This window comes from Caretta caretta, chromosome 6 (assembly GCF_965140235.1).
Source record: "Caretta caretta isolate rCarCar2 chromosome 6, rCarCar1.hap1, whole genome shotgun sequence".
Lineage (NCBI taxonomy): Eukaryota > Metazoa > Chordata > Testudines > Cheloniidae > Caretta > Caretta caretta.
This window is the reverse complement of record NC_134211.1, coordinates 115,422,803-115,441,602: the sequence shown is the minus strand read 5'-3', so window position 1 is coordinate 115,441,602 and position 18,800 is coordinate 115,422,803. Positions and strand designations below refer to the sequence as shown.

The 18,800-nt window shown below is 43.4% G+C and overlaps 1 protein-coding gene across 3 annotated transcripts in view; it reads left to right on the top strand.

Moving 5' to 3' along the window:
- NUDT14 (nudix hydrolase 14) overlaps nucleotides 1-17,471 on the top strand; it is a 101,584-nt gene extending 84,113 nt beyond the window's left edge. For all 3 annotated transcript variants that reach the window (XM_048853657.2, XM_048853655.2, XM_048853656.2), the window contains exon 5: nucleotides 17,200-17,471. In XM_048853657.2, the coding sequence (XP_048709614.1) occupies nucleotides 17,200-17,440 (241 nt within the window). In that variant the 3' untranslated portion in view covers nucleotides 17,441-17,471. The remainder of the gene's footprint in view (nucleotides 1-17,199) is intronic.
- The last annotated feature ends 1,329 nt before the right edge of the window (nucleotides 17,472-18,800 follow it).

Genomic DNA, 18,800 nt, shown 5'->3' with positions numbered 1-18,800 from the left:
AGTGTCTGCATCAGGCTGATTTTTTTTTTTCCAGCCAAAATGGTTCAACCATTTCTGAGAACCAGGCTAGTGAAACATATTTTGCTTTGACTATGTTCAAAAACATTCTGGTGCCCTCTTCTTTGAGAAACTTTAGCACCCCGATGCTTTGGAGCACTAGAATGCAGTCCCCTCCAGAGCCTTGAATGAAACCCATGATGTCTGAGTTTCACCATTCCTATGCATTCCTATGAAACCCACTCGCAAAGTGTCTCATCCCACTCATTTACTAATTTTTGGGTGCTTGGCTTTGCAATTTAAAAATGGTGTTTTAACATGGTGGTGTTTTTGTGTATCATTATTTATAGCTCCATCACTGTGCTAGGTACTTTAGAGGCGTGTAAGAGAATAAGACCTGTATTCCATTGGATGCAGCAAAAAGTATGATTATAATCTTATAAAAGAAATAAGTTTTTCTGTGTCCTATGAGTGACCAGGTCTGATGAAGTGAGCTGTAGCTCACGAAAGCTCATGCTCAAATAAATTGGTTAGTCTCTAAGGTGCCACAAGTACTCCTTTTCTTTTTGCAGGTCTTTTGTGTTTTCCCTTTTATTAGATGGTGACAAGTTTCCTCCCAGTCCCCACGTGGGTGGCTATGGTTTCAAATTTGAACTTGTATGAAGTTCACCTGTGAACTAGCATTTTAGGCTGCAACACCCTCAGTGCCATGCTCAAGCCTTGTTTTATTGCACTACTGAAGAAAAAATAATGGAATTTTTCTTCCTGATTGCAAGGTATCTATTTAAGTTCTACCACTCCCAGGAGTTTTAAAATTTTCAAAGTCTTCCAAGAATATTTGTAGAGTGCTTTTTAGATTTTAATAATTCAGCAGAACAAGATAAAAATTACTGGTTGTTCTTCTTTGAGTGCTTGCTCATGTCCATTCCATCATAGGTGTGCGTACACACCGCATGCACAGTCACTGGAGATTTTTCCCTCCGTGGTATCCGTCAGGCTGTCTCTAGCATCCTATATTGCTGCATGCTCATGTGCTGGTATAAGGGGCCCGACTGGCCCCACACCCTCTCAGTTCCTTCTTACAGCCCGTGATGGTCACTGGAACATCTTCTCTTGCTTTGGCAAGGCGTTCATCAGTGGTTCTTATTATTCCCTCCTTTCTTTCTTTTCAAGTTTTCTTGTCTTCTGTTTATTTCTTTTAGTAGTTGTGTAAATAGTTGGACCCTCACATTTGTTTAGAGGGCATCCTCTGCCCTGAGGCCTGGCATGCCCCTGGTCTCCGGGCTCCAAAGCCAGTGCCTCCTGCGGCAAGTCTATGCCAGTGAGTGACCAACACTCCAGCTGTCTGAAGTGTCTGGAGGAAGCTCATGTGTGAGAGCATTGCCAGATCTGCCACCAGTTCAAGCCTTGAACAGTGAAGGACAGTGAGGCTAGGCTAAGGTCCATCCTGATGGAATCCGCAGTCAGACCATCGTCGGAGCCAAGCCAGTCAGACTCTGCACCGAGTACCTTGGCACCGAGTACCTTGCACCGAGTACCTGCTCCTCCAGCAGCACGGGTCTCTTGGCACCATTCCCCTTCACCGGTGCTGAGGAAGAAGTACAAAAAGCAGCAGTTCAAGAGGGAACTGAGGAAGGACAAGCATGGGGAGTGAAGCAGGGTGAGACCTGTGTCAGGCCACTTCTCTGCCTCTGCCCCAAAAGTGTCAACACTGACCTGCTCACAGGTGCCGTTAATCTGGTGCAGGACCAACTGCTGACACCGGGGGGACAGTGTGGCACCAGTGGGATCATGGTGCCGTCCACCCCAGAGGCATTTGCCACGGCCAGGGATCTGATGGCACTCCTGGTACTGCTGACCCCGGCAGGGCAAGATCCCACAGTGGTGAGGATGGCAAGCAGAAGGGAGCATGTTGCCCTGAGATCCTATCCAGCACCGCGTCCTCCGGAGGGAAACCGACCCTGCTGATGTCAGCAAAGGCTTCCCCATTCTGGCACCATTCCCTGGACCCTCGACACCAGCCAGTGGAATTAAGGGGTACTACCTCCCTATGGTCATAGAATCATAGAATATCAGGGTTGGAAGGGACCTCAGGAGGTCATCTAGTCCAACCCTCTGCTCAAAGCAGGACCGATCCCCAGTTAAATCATCCCAGCCAGGGCTTTGTTAAGCCCTGACCTTGAAAATCTCTAAGGAAGGAGATTCCACCACCTCCCTAGGTAACCCATTCCAGTGCTTCACCACCCTCCTAGTGAAAAAGTTTTTCCAACATCCAACCTAAACCTCCCCCACTGCAACTTGAGACCATTACTCCTTGTTCTGTCATCTGCTACCACTGAGAACAGTCTAGAGCCATCCTCTTTGGAACCCCCCTTCAGGTAGTTGAAAGCAGCTATCAAATCCCCCCTCATTATTCTCTTCTGGAGACTAAACAATCCCAGTTCCCTCAGCCTCTCCTCATAAGTCATGTGCTCCAGCCCCCTAATCATTTTTGTTGCCCTCCACTGGACTCTTTCTGATTTTTCCACATCCTTCTTGTAGTGTGGGGCTCAAAACTGGACACAGTACTCCAGATGAGGCCTCACCAATGTTGAATAGACGGAAATGATCATGTCCCTCAATCTGCTGGCAATGCCCCTACTTATACAGTCCAAAATGCCGTTAGCCTTCTTGGCAAGAAGGGCACACTGTTGACTCGTATCCAGCTTCTCGTCCACTGTAATCCCCAGGTCCTTTTAGGCAGAACTGCTGCCTAGCCATTCGGTCCCTAGTCTGTAGCTGTGCATGGGATTCTTCCGTCCTAAGTGCAGGACTCTGCACTTGTCCTTGTTGAATCTCATCAGATTTCTTTTGGCCCAATCCTCTAATTTGTTGAGGTCCCTCTGTATCCTATCCCTACCCTCCAGCGTATCTACCACTCCTCCCAGTTTAGTGTCATCTGCAAACTTGCTGAGAGTGCAGTCCACGCCATCCTCCAGATCATTAATGATCCCCAGGTCCCCACAACCTGACTTGTTATCGGAGTCTGAGATGGAGTCATGCATCCAGCCATGGACCTGATACCGATACCCATAAGAACATAAAAATGGCCATACTGGGTCAGACCAAAGATCCATGTAGCCCAGTATCCAGTCTTCCAATAGTGGCCAATGCCAGGTGCTTCAGGCCTACATTCTGTCACATCCTGGTGTGGGTACCCCTCCAGGCGTTTGGCTCAGTGGGCTGTAGCCTATGCAGGTCCAGTGGCCTTTTCAGAATCTGTGGGGTTTTCCCACGGTACTGGGACCAACTTCCAGCCATTCATACTCGATGGTGTCTGAGAGAGAGGCCCCTCCACCACACCATCCAACACCTGACCCTGACTCTAGTACTGAACCCAGTACCAATACTCAGGACTTGAGGCTACGTGATGTGGGCGGTGCAGAAGAAGAGGAGGAAGACCCCCTTGTGCAGGCCTCCTCCTCCTGAGATGAAGCTATGTGGGGGTTGAGGAGCTCGGTGACTTTAGCGCTCATCAGGAGCTATGGAAAAGGGTGGCATCTAACCTAGGTCTGGAAGTTAAGGTGCTTAAAGAATCCTCTCACAGCCTGATCAACATCTTGGCTGCAGCAGCCCTGTCAAAGGTGGGCCTACCCCTCAATTAGGCTGTTATGTGTCCAGGCAGATCCCTATGTCAGATGCCATCCTCTCTGCCCCTCACTTCAAAAAGACCAGAGAGAAAGTATTTTGTCCCACCAAAGGATATGAGTACCTATATTCCCATCCCCCTCCCAGGTCCCTTGTGGTCTCAGTGGCCAATGAAAGAGACAGGCAAGGGCTGCAGGACATGACCCTCAAAGCGAAGGACTCAAAGAAGCTGGATCTATTTGGTAGAAAGAGTTATTCTACTGGTGGGTTGCAGCTCTGCATCTCCAACCAGCAGGTCTTGCTTGGGAGGTATGATTATAATGTCTGGGACTCTCTGTCAAAATTCAAGAACTCACTGGCGCAGGAGTCCAGACAGGAATTCTCCGCTCTGGTGGAGGAAGGGAAGACTATAGGCAGGGCTTTTCTCTAGGTTGCTCTGGATGCAACTGATATAGTTGCTAGAATAATGGTGTTGGTGGTAGTCATGCAAAGGTGCTGTTGGCTCCAATCTGCAGGACTACCACCGGAGGTTCAGCAGTCCATTCAGGACTTTCTGTTTAAGGGAACTTCCCTCTTCTCCAAACAGATGGAAGCAAACCTCCATCACCTGAAGGATTCTAACGCCACCCTCAAGTCCCTGGGCCTCTGTGCCCTGATTCCTTGAGGAAGCACTTCAGACCTCAACAACCAGTCTGCTTCTCAGCTCTGCCACCGCGCCAAGACCTGTTTAAGAAACAAAGCAGGGGTTATAAGTGCAGGCAATCGCCCTCTTCTGCCTCAGCCTCTCTACTGGGTCTGCACAGATATCCGGGCGGCCCCAAGCAGAACTTTTGAAGGGGTGCCCAAGAGCACTATATCGGTTCCCATACCGGATCCTGATCCCCTTTTTGTTTTCAGACTGACTCTCCTACTTCAGCCAGTATTGTCCCTCATCACCTCAGACCATTGGGTGCTGAGTACAGTGGAGGAAGGTTACATCTTTCAGTTTTCTTCACCCACCCTCCCCCTCATCCCCATCCCTCTTCAGGGACCCTTCTCATGAGCAACTTCTAGTCCAGGAGGTGCAAGCCCCCCTTTGGATAGGGGCTGTGAAGGAGGTGCATCAGAACTTGAGAGGGAAAGGGTTTTAATCCCGCTGTTTCCTAATCCTGAAGGCCAAAGGGATCTCTGACGCCTCTTGCATCTTGCATTGCCTCACAGTTATCTCAAGAAGCTGACGTTCCACATGGTCTCCCTGGCTTCCATTATTCCCTGCCTGGATCCAGGGTATAGATGTGCCTCCCTCGACTTGAAAGAGGCCTATTTCCACATCTCCATTTTCTGGGGCCACAGAAGGTTCCTCAGGTTCCTAGTGAAGCAGGCACACTCCCAATTCACTGTCCTCCCCTTCGGCCTGTCAGCAAAATGCATGGCAGTGGTGGTGGCCTTCCTCAGAAAGGCGCCGGGTATGAGTCTACCCTTATCTCCATGACTGGCTGATCAAGGGCTGGTCCAAGCCTAGGTGAGAGCCAGCATTGGTCTGTTACAAGCTACCTTCTGAGGCCTGGGCCTATTAATAAGTGAGCAGAAGTCAACTCTTATCCCTGTCCAGAGGATAGATTTTATCAGTGTGGTGCTTTATCACACCTGGGCCAGAGCCTTCCTCCCATTAGCTTGCTTCCAGACAGTGTTGGCTCTGATAGATCAAGTGAAGACCCACCCCATTACAACAGCCTGTTTCTGCCTCAAACTTTTAGGTCATATGGTGACATGCACTTACATGGTGCAGCATGCGAGATTGGGCCTCAGATCCTTTCAAGCTTGGCTGGCCTCGGTGTACTCAGTGAACCGTCACCATTTTTCACTCCCCAATCTGACAGAATGTAAGCCAGTTGGTGGGATCAGACATTCCATGTATCACTCCCCAGACATCAGTAGTCCTAATCTCGGATGCATCCAATCTAGGTTGGGGAATTTACCTGGAGCACCTCAGGACTCAAGGCTGTGGTCCCAGGAGGAGTTCTCCTTGCATATAAACATCAGAGAGCTCAGAGCGGTCCACCTAGCATGCCAGGTGTTTCTACCCTAGATTGTAGGCAAGGTTGTGCGAGTACTTATGGACAATATGGTAGCCATGTTTTACATCAGCAGGCAGGGAGGAGCACACACATCCATCCTGCGACAAGAGGTCATTGGCTTGTGGGATTGCTGCACAAAGCACCCCATCTACCTTGAAGCTTCTCATCTTCCGGGAGCCTGGAACATTTTGGCAGATCATCTCAGCAGATCTTTCTCTTCTCACCATGAGTGGTCCCTTCATAATATAACAAGGTCCATCTTCCAGAGGTGGGGGTGTCCCTTTGTAGACCGCAGAACAGGAAATCTCAGCAGTTTTGCTCACTATGCGGTTGCAGCCTGGGCTCACTGAACAGATGCCTTCCTACTCCCACAGGCAAAGTACCTGTTGTACACGTTTCCCCCCAATTCCTCTTGTGCACAAGGTCATACTGAAAGTCAAGCAAGACAAAGCAAAGATTATTCTTATAGCCCCTGCATGGCTGAATCAACACTGATTCGGCCTGTTATTGGACCTATTAGTAGCGATCCTGTTGCCACTCCCTCCCCTCCCGGACCTGATCTTGCAAGATCATGGCTGATTGCTCCACCTGAACCTCAAGGCCCTCCACCTGACTGTGTGGAAGCTCCATGATTAAATCTGGCAGAGCTGGCTTTTTCAGAACAAGTCTGCCAGGTCTTGCTAGGTAGTAGGAAACCTACTAGAGCTACTTAAGTTCCCAAGTAGAAGTGTTTCTCTGGAAGGTCATCCCAAAAAGGCCTCTCACCGACACAGTCACCTCTCTAGTCTGTGCTGGACTACTTACTCCATCTGAAACAATAGGGCCTAGTTATTTCATCCATCAAGGTGCACCTAGTGGCAATTTCAGCCTTCTACCCTCTGATGGATGGTAGGTCAGTCTTTTCACACTCAATGTCCATTTACTTCCTCAAGGACTTAGAGAGACTTTACCCTCAAATTTATGAACCCATTCCCCCATGGGACCTCAGCTGGTCCTGTCAAGGCTCACGGGCCCTCCTTTTGACCTGCTGGCATCATGCCCTCTGAAAGGTCACCTTTCTGGTAGCGATTACCTCGGCCTGGAGGGTCTCAGAAGTTTGGGGCCTTACATCAGAATCCCCATATATAATGTTCTTTAAGGACCAGGTACAAGTTTGCTCCCACCCCACGTTCCTCCCAAATGTGAACATTTACAGTAAATAGAAGAACAGGAGTACTTTTGGCACCTTAGAGACTAACCAATTTATTAGCGTATAAGCTTTCGTGGGCTACTCTGAAACCAGTAAATAGAAGGAGTAAAGGAAAGAACATAGCCCTTATCCTATGGAGCTAGTATTGTGCATTATAGTATTTTCAAAGGCATTATTCCTTCTACATAGTAACCTATGAATACAATCCATTTTTACCTTATTGCATTGTGATGAATAGCTGTGGTACAATAAAATGTATTATGATTAGAAGGATCACCTGCTAGTGCACCTGTTTGTGGACGGTACTGTGTAATATAATTTTGTGTTAATTGCGTCTATTCTTTTTCTTTCCTGCACCTGCTGCTTATAACATTAGAACTGTATAAAGGTCTTAAGACATTACAGTGGAAACTGCACAAAGTTTATCTGAGTAGATTTGGAATGCAGTAGAAAGGCCACTGAGATACTGTATTTACTTGTAAACATGACAGTATGTATTCTCTACATACCAGATTCTGCATCCAAATAAAAGTTGCATTTTATAAATAGATACGTTCCATGTAGAGAACTTCACCTTAATTATGTACATTTAAAGTACAAAGAAGTCAATGTGTGCCAGCTTTAAATGTGAACATGTAGCACTTTGAATGATTGTAAAATTAAAATGAATCACTGTTTAAGAAAGTAGTAGTTCGGCTTTTATATACTGCATACCAGATTTATGAATGAAATTGTATACAGAATCTCATCGTTGCTAACAAAGCCAGTTTACATTTATTGTGCAGTGCTGCAAATTCCTCAACAGGGAAAGTTTAAAATTATGACTAAATTATAATGATTAGATGATTAGCAAGTGAAAGAAGTATGGGCTGGATGAATGGACTATAAGGTGGATAGAAAGCTGGCTAGATTGTCGGGCTCAACGGGTAATGATCAATGGCTCCATGTCTAGTTGGCAGCCAGTATCAAGTGGAGAGCCCCAAGGGTCGGTCCTGGGGCCGGTTTTGTTCAATATCTTCATAAATGATCTGGAGGATGGTGTGGATTGCACCCTCAGCAAATTTGCAGATGACACTAAACTGGGAGGAGTGGTAGATACGCTGGAGGGTAGGGATAGGATACAGAGGGACCTCAACAAATTAGAGGATTGGGCCAAAAGAAATCTGATGAGGTTCAACAAGGACAAGTGCAGAGTCCTGCACTTAGGACGGAAGAATCCAATGCACCGCTACAGACTAGGTACCGAATGGCTCGGCAGCAGTTCTGCAGAAAAGGACCTAGGGGTGACAGTGGACGAGAAGCTGGATATGAGTCAACAGTGCGCCCTTGTTGCCAAGAAGGCCAATGGCATTTTGGGATGTATAAGTAGGGGCATTGCCAGCAGATCGAGGGACGTGATCATTCCCCTCTATTTAACACTGGTGAGGCCTCATCTGGAGTACTGTGTCCAGTTTTGGGCCCCACACTTCAAGAAGGATGTGGATAAATGGGAGAGAGTCCAGCGAAGGGCAACAAAAATGATTAGGGGACTGGAACACATGACTTATGAGGAGAGGCTGAGGGAACTGGGGATGTTTAGTCTACGGAAGAGAAGAATGAGTGGGGATTTGATAGCTGCTTTCAACTACCTGAAAGGGGGTTCCAAAGAGGATGGCTCTAGACTGTTCTCAATGGTAGCAGATGACAGAACGAGGAGTAATGGTCTCAAGTTGCAGTGGGGGAGATTTAGGTTGGATATTAGGAAAAAATTTTTCACTAGGAGGGTGATGAAACACTGGAATGCGTTACCTAGGGGGGGGTGGAATCTCCTTCCTTAGACGTTTTTAAGGTCAGGCTTGACAAAGCCCTGGCTGGGATGATTTAACTGGGGATCGGTCCTGCTTTGAGCAGGGGTTGGACTAGATGACCTCCTGAGGTCCCTTCCAACCCTGATATTCTATGATGCTATGATTTATATATGTTGCATTAAAATACGTTAATGCAATAAGTTTGCATATGCCTAAAAGTCAGGAAATGTGAAAGTTAACTGTGAACACACATCTTGAATTCTGACCCCATATATATATATGTATCATGATAAGCTGTTCGGAGCAGAGACTTACTCTTACTATGTGTGCGTACAGCACCTAGAGCAACTGGGCCCAATCTTAGTTGCAGTCTCCAAGCATGATGTTAAAAATTATTTTAAAGGTGATCACATACTATTTCCCTAGTTATAGAGTATAATAAAATATAACACTTATTTAATATAGGCTTAATTATTTAAAAAAACAAAAGTCACAAAATGAAAAGTCCCATTTCTCAGAGAAACACTGACAGCCCCAGTACACATCATGTATATTTTATGGAATTACTTAACAACCTAAATATTCAGGACTCAGTTGTGGCTTTGCCACAAGCCTTAAGCAAGGGGCGGCATGACATTGCACTGTTCCAAGAGAAGACTAGATTTGCAATATGCCTACTGTGTTCGCTGTTGCTCTGAGAGGGAAGTATGTGTAACACTCTCTAGCTATGGCCTCACACATTCCCTACCCTCGCAGCGCACTCATGCCCATGTGTGGGGAGAATGAACTGGATTTGCAGAAGCTTCCTCTCCCGCTGTGCTGTTCCCTATAGTATGGGTAACCCACAGATGGGTATAAGAGGGTGCCTTGCGTACCTTTATTCACCTGCAGGCTGTAGAGGCAAGGCCATTATTTGACCCAAGTATGCTAATGTTCACACTTAAAATGCAGGTTTGGAATAGAAAATACAACATTTTTGCCATGTGCCAAGGTAACATTACTGTGAAAATCACAACTTTTTTCATTTCCTGACTTGAAAGTGTTTGCATTCAGAACTTTAATGTTACCACAAGTAACATAGGTTTCTGTATTTTAATTTTCTCTGAAACAAAACAGGAAAAATTTGGGGCTAGTGGACTTGAAGATCTTACAAGCTCTTTGTCTGGAAATTATTGGGTTTTATGTAATTTAGGGGTATGGAATAGCTCCCATATGAGGAGAGATTAATAAAACACTGGGATTTTTCGGCTTGGAAAGGAGACAACTAAGGGGGGAATATGATAGAGATCTATTAAAATCATGACTGGTGTGGAGGAAGTAAATAAGGAAGTGTTATTTCATAACACAAGAACTAGGGGTCACCAAATGAAATTAATAGGCAGCAGGTTTAAAACAAAAAAAAGGAAGTATTTCTTCACACAATGCACAATCTGTGAAACTCTTCTGCAGAGACTGCTGTGAAGGCCAAGACTAACACGGTTCAAAAAAGAACTAGATACATTCATGGATACGTCATCAATGGCTGTTGGGCAGGGATGGTGTCAATAGCCTCTGTTTGCCAGAAGCTTGGAATGGATGACAGGGCATGGATCACTTGATGATTACTTATTCTGTTCATTCCCTTTGAAGCACCTGGCATTGGCTACTGTCAGGAGATAGGATACTGGCCTAGGTGGACCTTTGGTCTGACCCAGAATGGCCACTTTTATGTTCTTATGTGCTTTTCAAGTACTAGTGACTTGATGACCAACAGAGCTTGTAAGCTCCATAACATTCAGTTGCAATGATTATAAACTCTACAGGAGAAATTCATCCCTCATCAAAAGTGGATGCAGCTCCCATTGACATCCAAGAGCTCCACCCACTTATGTCTTTGCTGAATTTGTCCCATAGTGATACATGAGTGGGATTTTCAAAGGATCATAAGGGATTTAGGCACCCAAATCCCACTGAAGTTCACTGAGTGCTGGATGCCTACTTCACTTTGGCTCCTTTGACAAGTATAGATGAAACTATTAGATGTCAACATGCTAATAAGAAGCATAGACAAGATGTGGCTGAAATATAGCCAAAATTACATTTCTAAGATCTGCTGGCATGGTTGGCTCTAGCATCTGGTGATTGCTGTTTCTTCTCAGAACTGGGAAGTTTATGAAAGCATTGTGGATAAGTTTTTCTTGATTTCCAGGAGAGGTGGTAGAATTAGTGAAGAATAACCCAGAAAGTGTCTCCATGCAGAGTAGAAATAGAACAAGTGGAAAGTGACATATTGCATAGTAAGATTTAAAAACTCAAGAAAATGACAGCTCTAACTAACGCTACGTTTACACTTATGGTCACATGTAGAGGTCAGACACTGAATACCCAGCTAGCACACGTATAAATAGCAGTGTAGACAGTGAGACGTGGTCTAGGTGAGTACAGGCTCTGCATGCCTGAACCTCCAAGGTATATACCCTACACGGCTCTACATGCCTAAGCAACACCTCCCACATCTACACCGTTATTTTTAGCAGTGCAGTGTCTCGCTGCCACCCTGCTGCTGGAGCCTTTCCCCGTCCTCTCCCCTAGTGAAAGGCTCTGGCAGGGGGGAGGCAGCCAGGAAAGGCTCCAGCAGCAGGACACACGGCAGCGATAAATGTAGCTACAGCCTGCCTTTCACTACAGCACGTAGCTCCTGTACCCCATATGCCACTGTAAGTGTAGACACAACCTAAAAGGAATGTATGAAAACCTGAAAGTTCCTTTTCAGCCACCTCTTTATCCAGAGCTGTTCACTTACTTAGATGGTTAAGAAAGAGCCCGTGAAGGGTTGCTTGGATTTCCCAGGGTTCTTGTGAACTGATATACACAACCTATGTACATAGTGTCATTACTACATACAAGCATCCACACTGGTTGTCCAAAAAAAAGGATTATATCTGTGTACATAGCGCTCATTTTAAGGGACTGCATTCTTTTTAGTCCTAGTCTCTTCAATTCTACACACATTTGGTGTCATATCACTTTTATTGTAAAAAATTATTAAGATTGGAATAAAGAATTATGAAATTGATGTTACAGAGTAATTTACACCAAAAGAACAAATCCTGCAGCATTATAAGTTTCCTGCATTCATAATTTTTGTATCCCCCTCACTTTGCACTTGTCTCACATTGTACAGCATGTTAGTGCTTGGTAAGTTAAGATATATGCTTGTGTGTGTCAGTAATAAATACAGCTTTTATCTCTGTACTTAGGAGGCTCACTGTGTGATCGTGAGGAAAGCAATTTTTTTTATTTGAAATTATAGGAAAAGGCTAAGAAGAAAACAATGTGTAGACAGTATATAGAGCAGGAAGGGGGCAGACGTCACTGAAATAAAAATATCAAAGAGAATAAAGGCACACCAAAATTATTGGAATATTTTGTATAGGAAGTGCAAACAACCATGCAAGAGGATAAAAGGAAAGTGTTTAATGACTGAAGTTTGATATTACTAGAAACTTAAAGAAGTCTTTCCTTATTTACTGGAACCTCTCCCCAAAGAAACAAAAAAACAAACAACTGCTGAAGGTCACATCCCTGAGACTAATATACATTTTCAAAGGGGAATGTTAAAATGCTTTATGACTTCATCAGAGCAGAAGAGGCAGTTAAAACTGCTTCAAAATAACAGGCCCATGTGAGTTGCATTTAGGAATTCTGTAGGAAATAGCAAGGCAAATAAAACATTTTTGGTGGTGATTTTTTGATAGTTCTCTAAGGAAGGGGAGAGTACAAGAGGATGCAAGACAGGTTGGAAATATTGTAAAAGATGGCAGTGGTCAATATTCAGGAATATCTGTTTTAGTAAAGGGCAATCGGCATACATCCATGAGAAGAAGATGACACTTAACTGAAGCAGAAGATAAAAAAGCCAAATCATCTAGATCAGTCGTCCCCAAACTATCGGGCACTCCCCCCTTAGAGGGGCAGAGAGGAACATTCGAGGGGCAGGACCCAGGCCAGCCCCCGCTGGGGGATGGAGAGGAAGCGCCGCCCAGCCCAGGTCTGGCCCCAGCCTCAGCTCCACTCCAGCCACAGCCTCAGCTCCACTCCTCCCCCTGCTCCACCCCTAGTCCAGTTTTGCCCTCATTCCCTCTCTGCCTCTAGGTCAGCTCTGCTTTTAGCCCAAGCTCCTCTGCTGAGCCAACTGTGTGCAGTGATGGGAGCAGGGGGAGGGGAAGAAGATGTGGACAGATTCTATTACTGGTAAGGGAGGGCGCGGCAAGAAAAGTTTGGGCACCACTGATCTAGACAAAAAGTAGCAAGTGGGAAAATACTGGAAATAGATCCTTTTTGTGCAGCAAAATATATTGCTTTCTCTTTTGATCTCTTCCTGAAGTAGATGATGTTTTTTGGAAACCAAAGTGAGACAGATCTATAGTTTAACAATGAAAGCATTAGGCATAACCTAGTCAATTTGTTATACAGTAGATAATGTAATGTTATACTAAGTGTGCAAAGTTATCCAATTTAAGATTGAGACGTGCTGTTGAATTAGAATATAAATAGATTTACAAATATAAAGTCTTAGAGAGAGGAGTAAAATAAACTGCAGTGAAAAGCATTTATCAGACCCTTTGTTCTTGTATATAGCTTATTTGGAGGCAGATATTTATTTTAAAACTAATAGCTCAACATGCAATTTAAGGTTGTCTTAAAACGGAATGGAGAGAATACAAATAAAAGAACAAACAAAATGAACCTGTGGCCATATCCTACCACAATTTTTTTTATCCCAAACGTTCCATTGATTTCACTGGCAAGTTCTATGCATAGTTAGATGGCAAGATATGACCCAACCTGCTTGCAATTCCAGGTACTATAGAATAGGAAAGATATGAGATCCAGGCCAAACATCATTTAAAAACATTTTAAGTTTGAGAATAACAGCCAGTCTTGATATGTTGAGTAAGGAATCCATCCGATGAAGTGAGCTGTAGCTCACGAAAGCTCATGCTCAAATAAATTTGTTAATCTCTAAGATGCCACAAGTCCTCCTTTTCTTTTTGCAAATACAGACTAACACGGCTGCTAACACTCTGAAAAATATAAGTAATAATATCCTGAAGTGAAACCAATAACCTATTTGAGATCCTGAGGCAAGAAACTGAATCTCTCATGATGCTGTGACTCAGGAAACAATTTTCTTTTATGCTAAAGAAAAGATACATGGTGGGAGAACTCAGTGATTTCCACAGCTGCAGCTGTTTCAAAAGTAAAAGGTCATGGATAGCATAGGAAGAGATTACCTTGTAAATAATTAAGGCAGAGAGTTTGTATGGAAGGGTCTTTTACATAAGGGTTATATGTTTTTAAACTTGGTGGATTGCAGACTGATCCTTTGCATAATATCAAACTGACTAGGTTACAGCTAATGTTTTAATTGTCTAACTACAGATCTGCACCAATTTGGTTTCTTGAAAAAGGTCATGAACTTCAGAAACAGGTTAAAAGGGAAGGGGATATGTTTTAATAGTCAAAACTGTTTTTCCCACTTGTTATTTTTTGGGTGAAATATAATATGATACAAATTGCTAGAACTGGTCCTAAAAAGAATGTGTGTAAATCAAGTTGAGGTGAGAGCAAATCAAGATCAGAAGGTGAGAGAGCAACCAGCAATATTTTATTATTTATTTATTCATTTATTATTAAACCCCTATGTAGTTCTGTAATTTACCATGGCACATACAGAGATTAGCATGCGGGCTAAATTAATCCAACATTTATTTTCATTTCTTTAGGTTTCTACTTAAAAATACCAAATCCCAGGCTCTATGTGCTTTTGTAATTTTTAAAAACACAATTCCTCAAAAAAAATCGATGAAGAACAAATCCTACCCTATATAAAGAACAGCAAGAAAAAAGAATATCCCCACCTCTTATAGACTGTGAAAAACAGAGTGCCCCTCATACAAACAACACACAGATCACAAATAGAAAGGGATAGGAAAATGAGGGCCAAGAATTAAAATAAATGTTATATAAAAACAATGTAATATTCCATGGCAAATAAGTCTTTTAAGTTACAATTTTGTTAAACAGACTGAGGTAGGATTGGGAAAAGTTGATAGCACTCAGGGTGGAGCTCAGTGGTGGAAAGCAAGCCAAGGCATAGTTTGACTTCTGTATTTGGGGAGACCGCTCCAGTCAGGCCAATGGGGCTGCGCATGGCGGGTGCAAATTCCATGCTTGCCCGAGGCTTGTTGTTGGGGGTGGGGGGGCAACAACCCTCTTACTTTCCCTCCCAAAGCTACACCTATGAAACAAGGTGAATAAACTGGGGCCAGCATGTTTACAGAACAAGTTGGACTCCTCCTAGGATTTAAAGGACTTTCCTGTGATGGATTCTGAAATAACCCTGTTTGTTCTTAATCAGTGATTCATCTCCTGTGTTCCTTTTTAGTACCATGCATTATTGCTTATTAGTACCAAGAAAATATATAGAAGTGTGTTGTCGTCATTACAGCAGAAAGCACGCTGATAGCATATTAGCATAAAAAATGACATTCCAACTTTAGAAAACCGGGTGCTGGTAGCAACTTCGTGAAAAATGGGTCTACCTTACTTTTATAATGAGATTAGAATGATTAAACCAGCATGGTGGGCCCAGTGTGTAAATCCTGCTGCTTTCAAAGACTGCATTTCTATTGTGTCTTCTGCCAGTTGGATCGTCACTTGCAACTGAGATGAGTGGCAGCATGCCTGATGGGGTTATTCTTCCGAGCAGCTTCCCATTAGAGAAGGGGAAAGGATGCAAAGGGCAGGGGGGAGTCCAGAGAAGGCATTTGATCTTGTGCCAGTGGTGCATCAAGTCTGTGAATCATTGTCAGTGCTGGATAGCGTTTTTATTGACAAGCCTGCAGTGATAGCCACCATAATAGGATACAAACGCTGAGGACAGTGGCTGCAAAAACCAGGTCATTAGAGACAGTAATTCAGTTTTACTGAGAAAGCAGGTCACATCCTTCAGCAAGAGGGAGGAGAGAAAGTGGGAAGCCCCTTAGCCTGTTCTCTTGCTGCCTCCCACTAGGTCACATTATCTTTGGCCAAGGAATGTATCAGAAGAATAGTACAATCACAGAGAAAGCAGAGAATAGATAGAATACATACATAGCACCCTTCATCCTAGTCTCTCGTAAGCTCTTCACAAAGATAAGTAAGTTTCATTGTCCACTTCGTACAGATTCAGAAACTGAGGCACAGAAGTGCCTTGGCCAAGGTCACGCAGTACATCGGTGGGAGAGTTAGGAAGAGAATGCAGCTTGCTGACTCCCAATTCTGTTTTCAGAAAGAAAAAAGATTGTGGCTATTGATATAGCAACAAACTGACTAATTAATATTCGTTGTCCAGCCAAAATAAATAGATTTGTTTGAGAAGATTGAAAGAATACAGCCTGGCTTGAATTCCTGCTGGGGATCTGATTTACCTTGGATTAACTGGGAGATTTAGTTATCTAGAGATTGAGTAAAAAGGGTTTATATGCTATAAGATTTTTATTTTATTAGAATCTATATATATTGAATAAATAATTTTTAATCTACTACAAATCTTTGAATCCTATGTACAGTAATATTGAGACTAATTCTTCAGCATTCGTGGCCTGATCTAGAGTTTAGTGGGTTTTGGATCAGCCCCCAATATGCCTTAAAAGTAATTTGTTAAAACAGGAAATGCAGAAGTTGCAATTGCAATGTGACTATTTTCCTGGAAGGACCAAGTGAGTGGATTATGTACTTATCTCTTATTTTTAAAAAATCTAAATGAAATAGTTCTTAAGAAATAGAGGATTAACAAATAAGAAGTATAACACACAGCAAGTGGTCTAGCTGAAGAAAGACTGCATAATCTAAGATATCCTAAAGTAAATCCATGATAACAAATTTAGCTGAGAGGCTGAATTACTTCAGATGCATTCATTCTTAGGGTGGTCCATCTGGGTCAAGGCAAAAGGGTTAGGCGGGGTAGAGAAAAGAATCTCACGCTGCCACTCCATTCTTGCACCTATCCAGGATGTGAATAGAGGTCTCCAGCTGTGAATAGACCTAATCTTCTTAAGCAACAGAAATCTAAAATTTCTTATAAAAATAAGCAAACAAATGTAACATTCAGATACCCTGGGGAGCTTCACCCTATTGTTTGCAGGTTTCTATAGGTCAGGGCCCATACCAACTCCCACTGAAGTAAATTGAAGAATCTTCCATTTGTTAGATCAATTATTCCATCTCCTTTCAAAATAAACATTCGGTGCAGCCACAGAATGTAGTTGTACATATATCTGTGCTAAAATGGAACTGAACTCAATTTTAGTTAACTGACAATTTTAGCTGACTTTTTATGAATAAAAAGAGATTCTAATTGTCATTTTGAATACTTAAAATTCATTAATAATTAATTATTTTTATTTTGGTATTGCTCAGGGGCACTAATTGAGGACCAGGGACCCAGTTTCATAGGTACAAAATAACATTTTTCTTAAATAAAGGTGAAGTTTTTCCTCTTCTATTTTTTTTCCAGGTCCGGAGTTGGTGTGACTGGTTCTAAGCAAACCTTATTTTATGCAGAGGTAACAGATCAGATGAAAACTGGAGAAGGTGGAGGCCAGCCTGAAGAGGGAGAGCTGATTGAAGTTGTAGAAGTACCTTTACAGGACTCCATGAAATTTGCTTTTGATGAGCATTTCCCTAAGACAATGGGCGTTATCTTCAGCTTCATGTGGTTCCAAAGCAATGTTGCCCTGGGGCCGCTGAAAAAATAAAATGAGCACCATGATTTTCTAACTTGACAAATGACTTCCTCTTTGTTCTATGGATCACTGAGATATGGGTAGGGAAGCAGGAGGGGGAGTTGCATACAAAAAAACTGATCATAGACTCTCTAGATTTTAAAATTAAAATGTAGCGTGAAATCCTGGCCCCCCCCATGAAATCCATCGCAAAACTCCCGTTGACTTCAGTGGGGCTGGGATTTGACCCTAAGTGTCTCAGGGTCAAATTTATTGGTTAATGTGATTGCTCAGGAAACTGGAACTTGCATATTAAAGACTTTTCTAAAGAGCCTATTACATGAAAATGGAAAAAGAAAAGTCAACAAACGAAAGACTATAAAGCATCTAGAGTGGCCATGAATCCAGAGGCTATACGTTTTATGCAAATTAATAGTTTCTGCATGAAAGTAAAGATACTGTAAACCATCTTAGCAAGCAGCTGTTCATTGTATCCACCTGAAAGTGAACGTGTTTACTAAAGTTTTCTCTCAACTTTAATAAATGTTGAATAATACCCGTTCTCTTTTCCCACTATTATGGAGTCCAACTCCTCTGGAATTGTATATTGGCAAAGGAACCGAGCGATGGTTGGGCCTGCTCCACCCTTCCCTCAGGTGAGGGGCATGAGGGCATCTAAAGGGAAGGTACAGTGGACGCTGCTGGCTAAAAGAATCCAGTCTTGCGCACATGAGGCATATTTGTACACCAACCAATACTGACAAATAAGTTTGATCAGATAACTCAGTCACTTTGGTGATGGTTGCACGGCAAGTCTTAGGCTTAACATACACTTATAGTAATTGGACTTGTTACTGAATATATATGGTGCATCAAATTGTTGAGAGAGTTGTTTTTCATAACTAAAGCTTTCACCTACTTTAATAAACTAGCTATAAAATTCTTCCATTACGTTTGCATGTCCCCATTGTAGGGACAAATTCAAAATTATAAAGTTTTCTTAGTGATTGTCCACATAGATTCCATTTTTGGTGCACATGTGCTATATACATGGGAGATTGGGTTATTGTGGCCAGCAGTATTTGTTGGGGCTGCCTCTGCACCCTAGATGCCCTCATCGCCCCTTCACCTGAGGGCATAAAGGGCGGAGGGGATGGGCCATCCCTCAGTTCCTTCTGGCCACCCGTGGCAGCAAGACCTTTTGAGTGGCCATTACCCCAGCTCAAAAGATAGGGGTGATTCAGGCCCTCACCTTGGGTCCCCTTACGTAGTGTTTAATAAGGACACAGTCACTCTCAGACCTCATTCCAAGTGCACGCTCAAAGTTGTTTCAGAATTCCATCTGAATCAATTTGTTCATCCCCCAATATTCTTCCCGACACCTCACTCAACC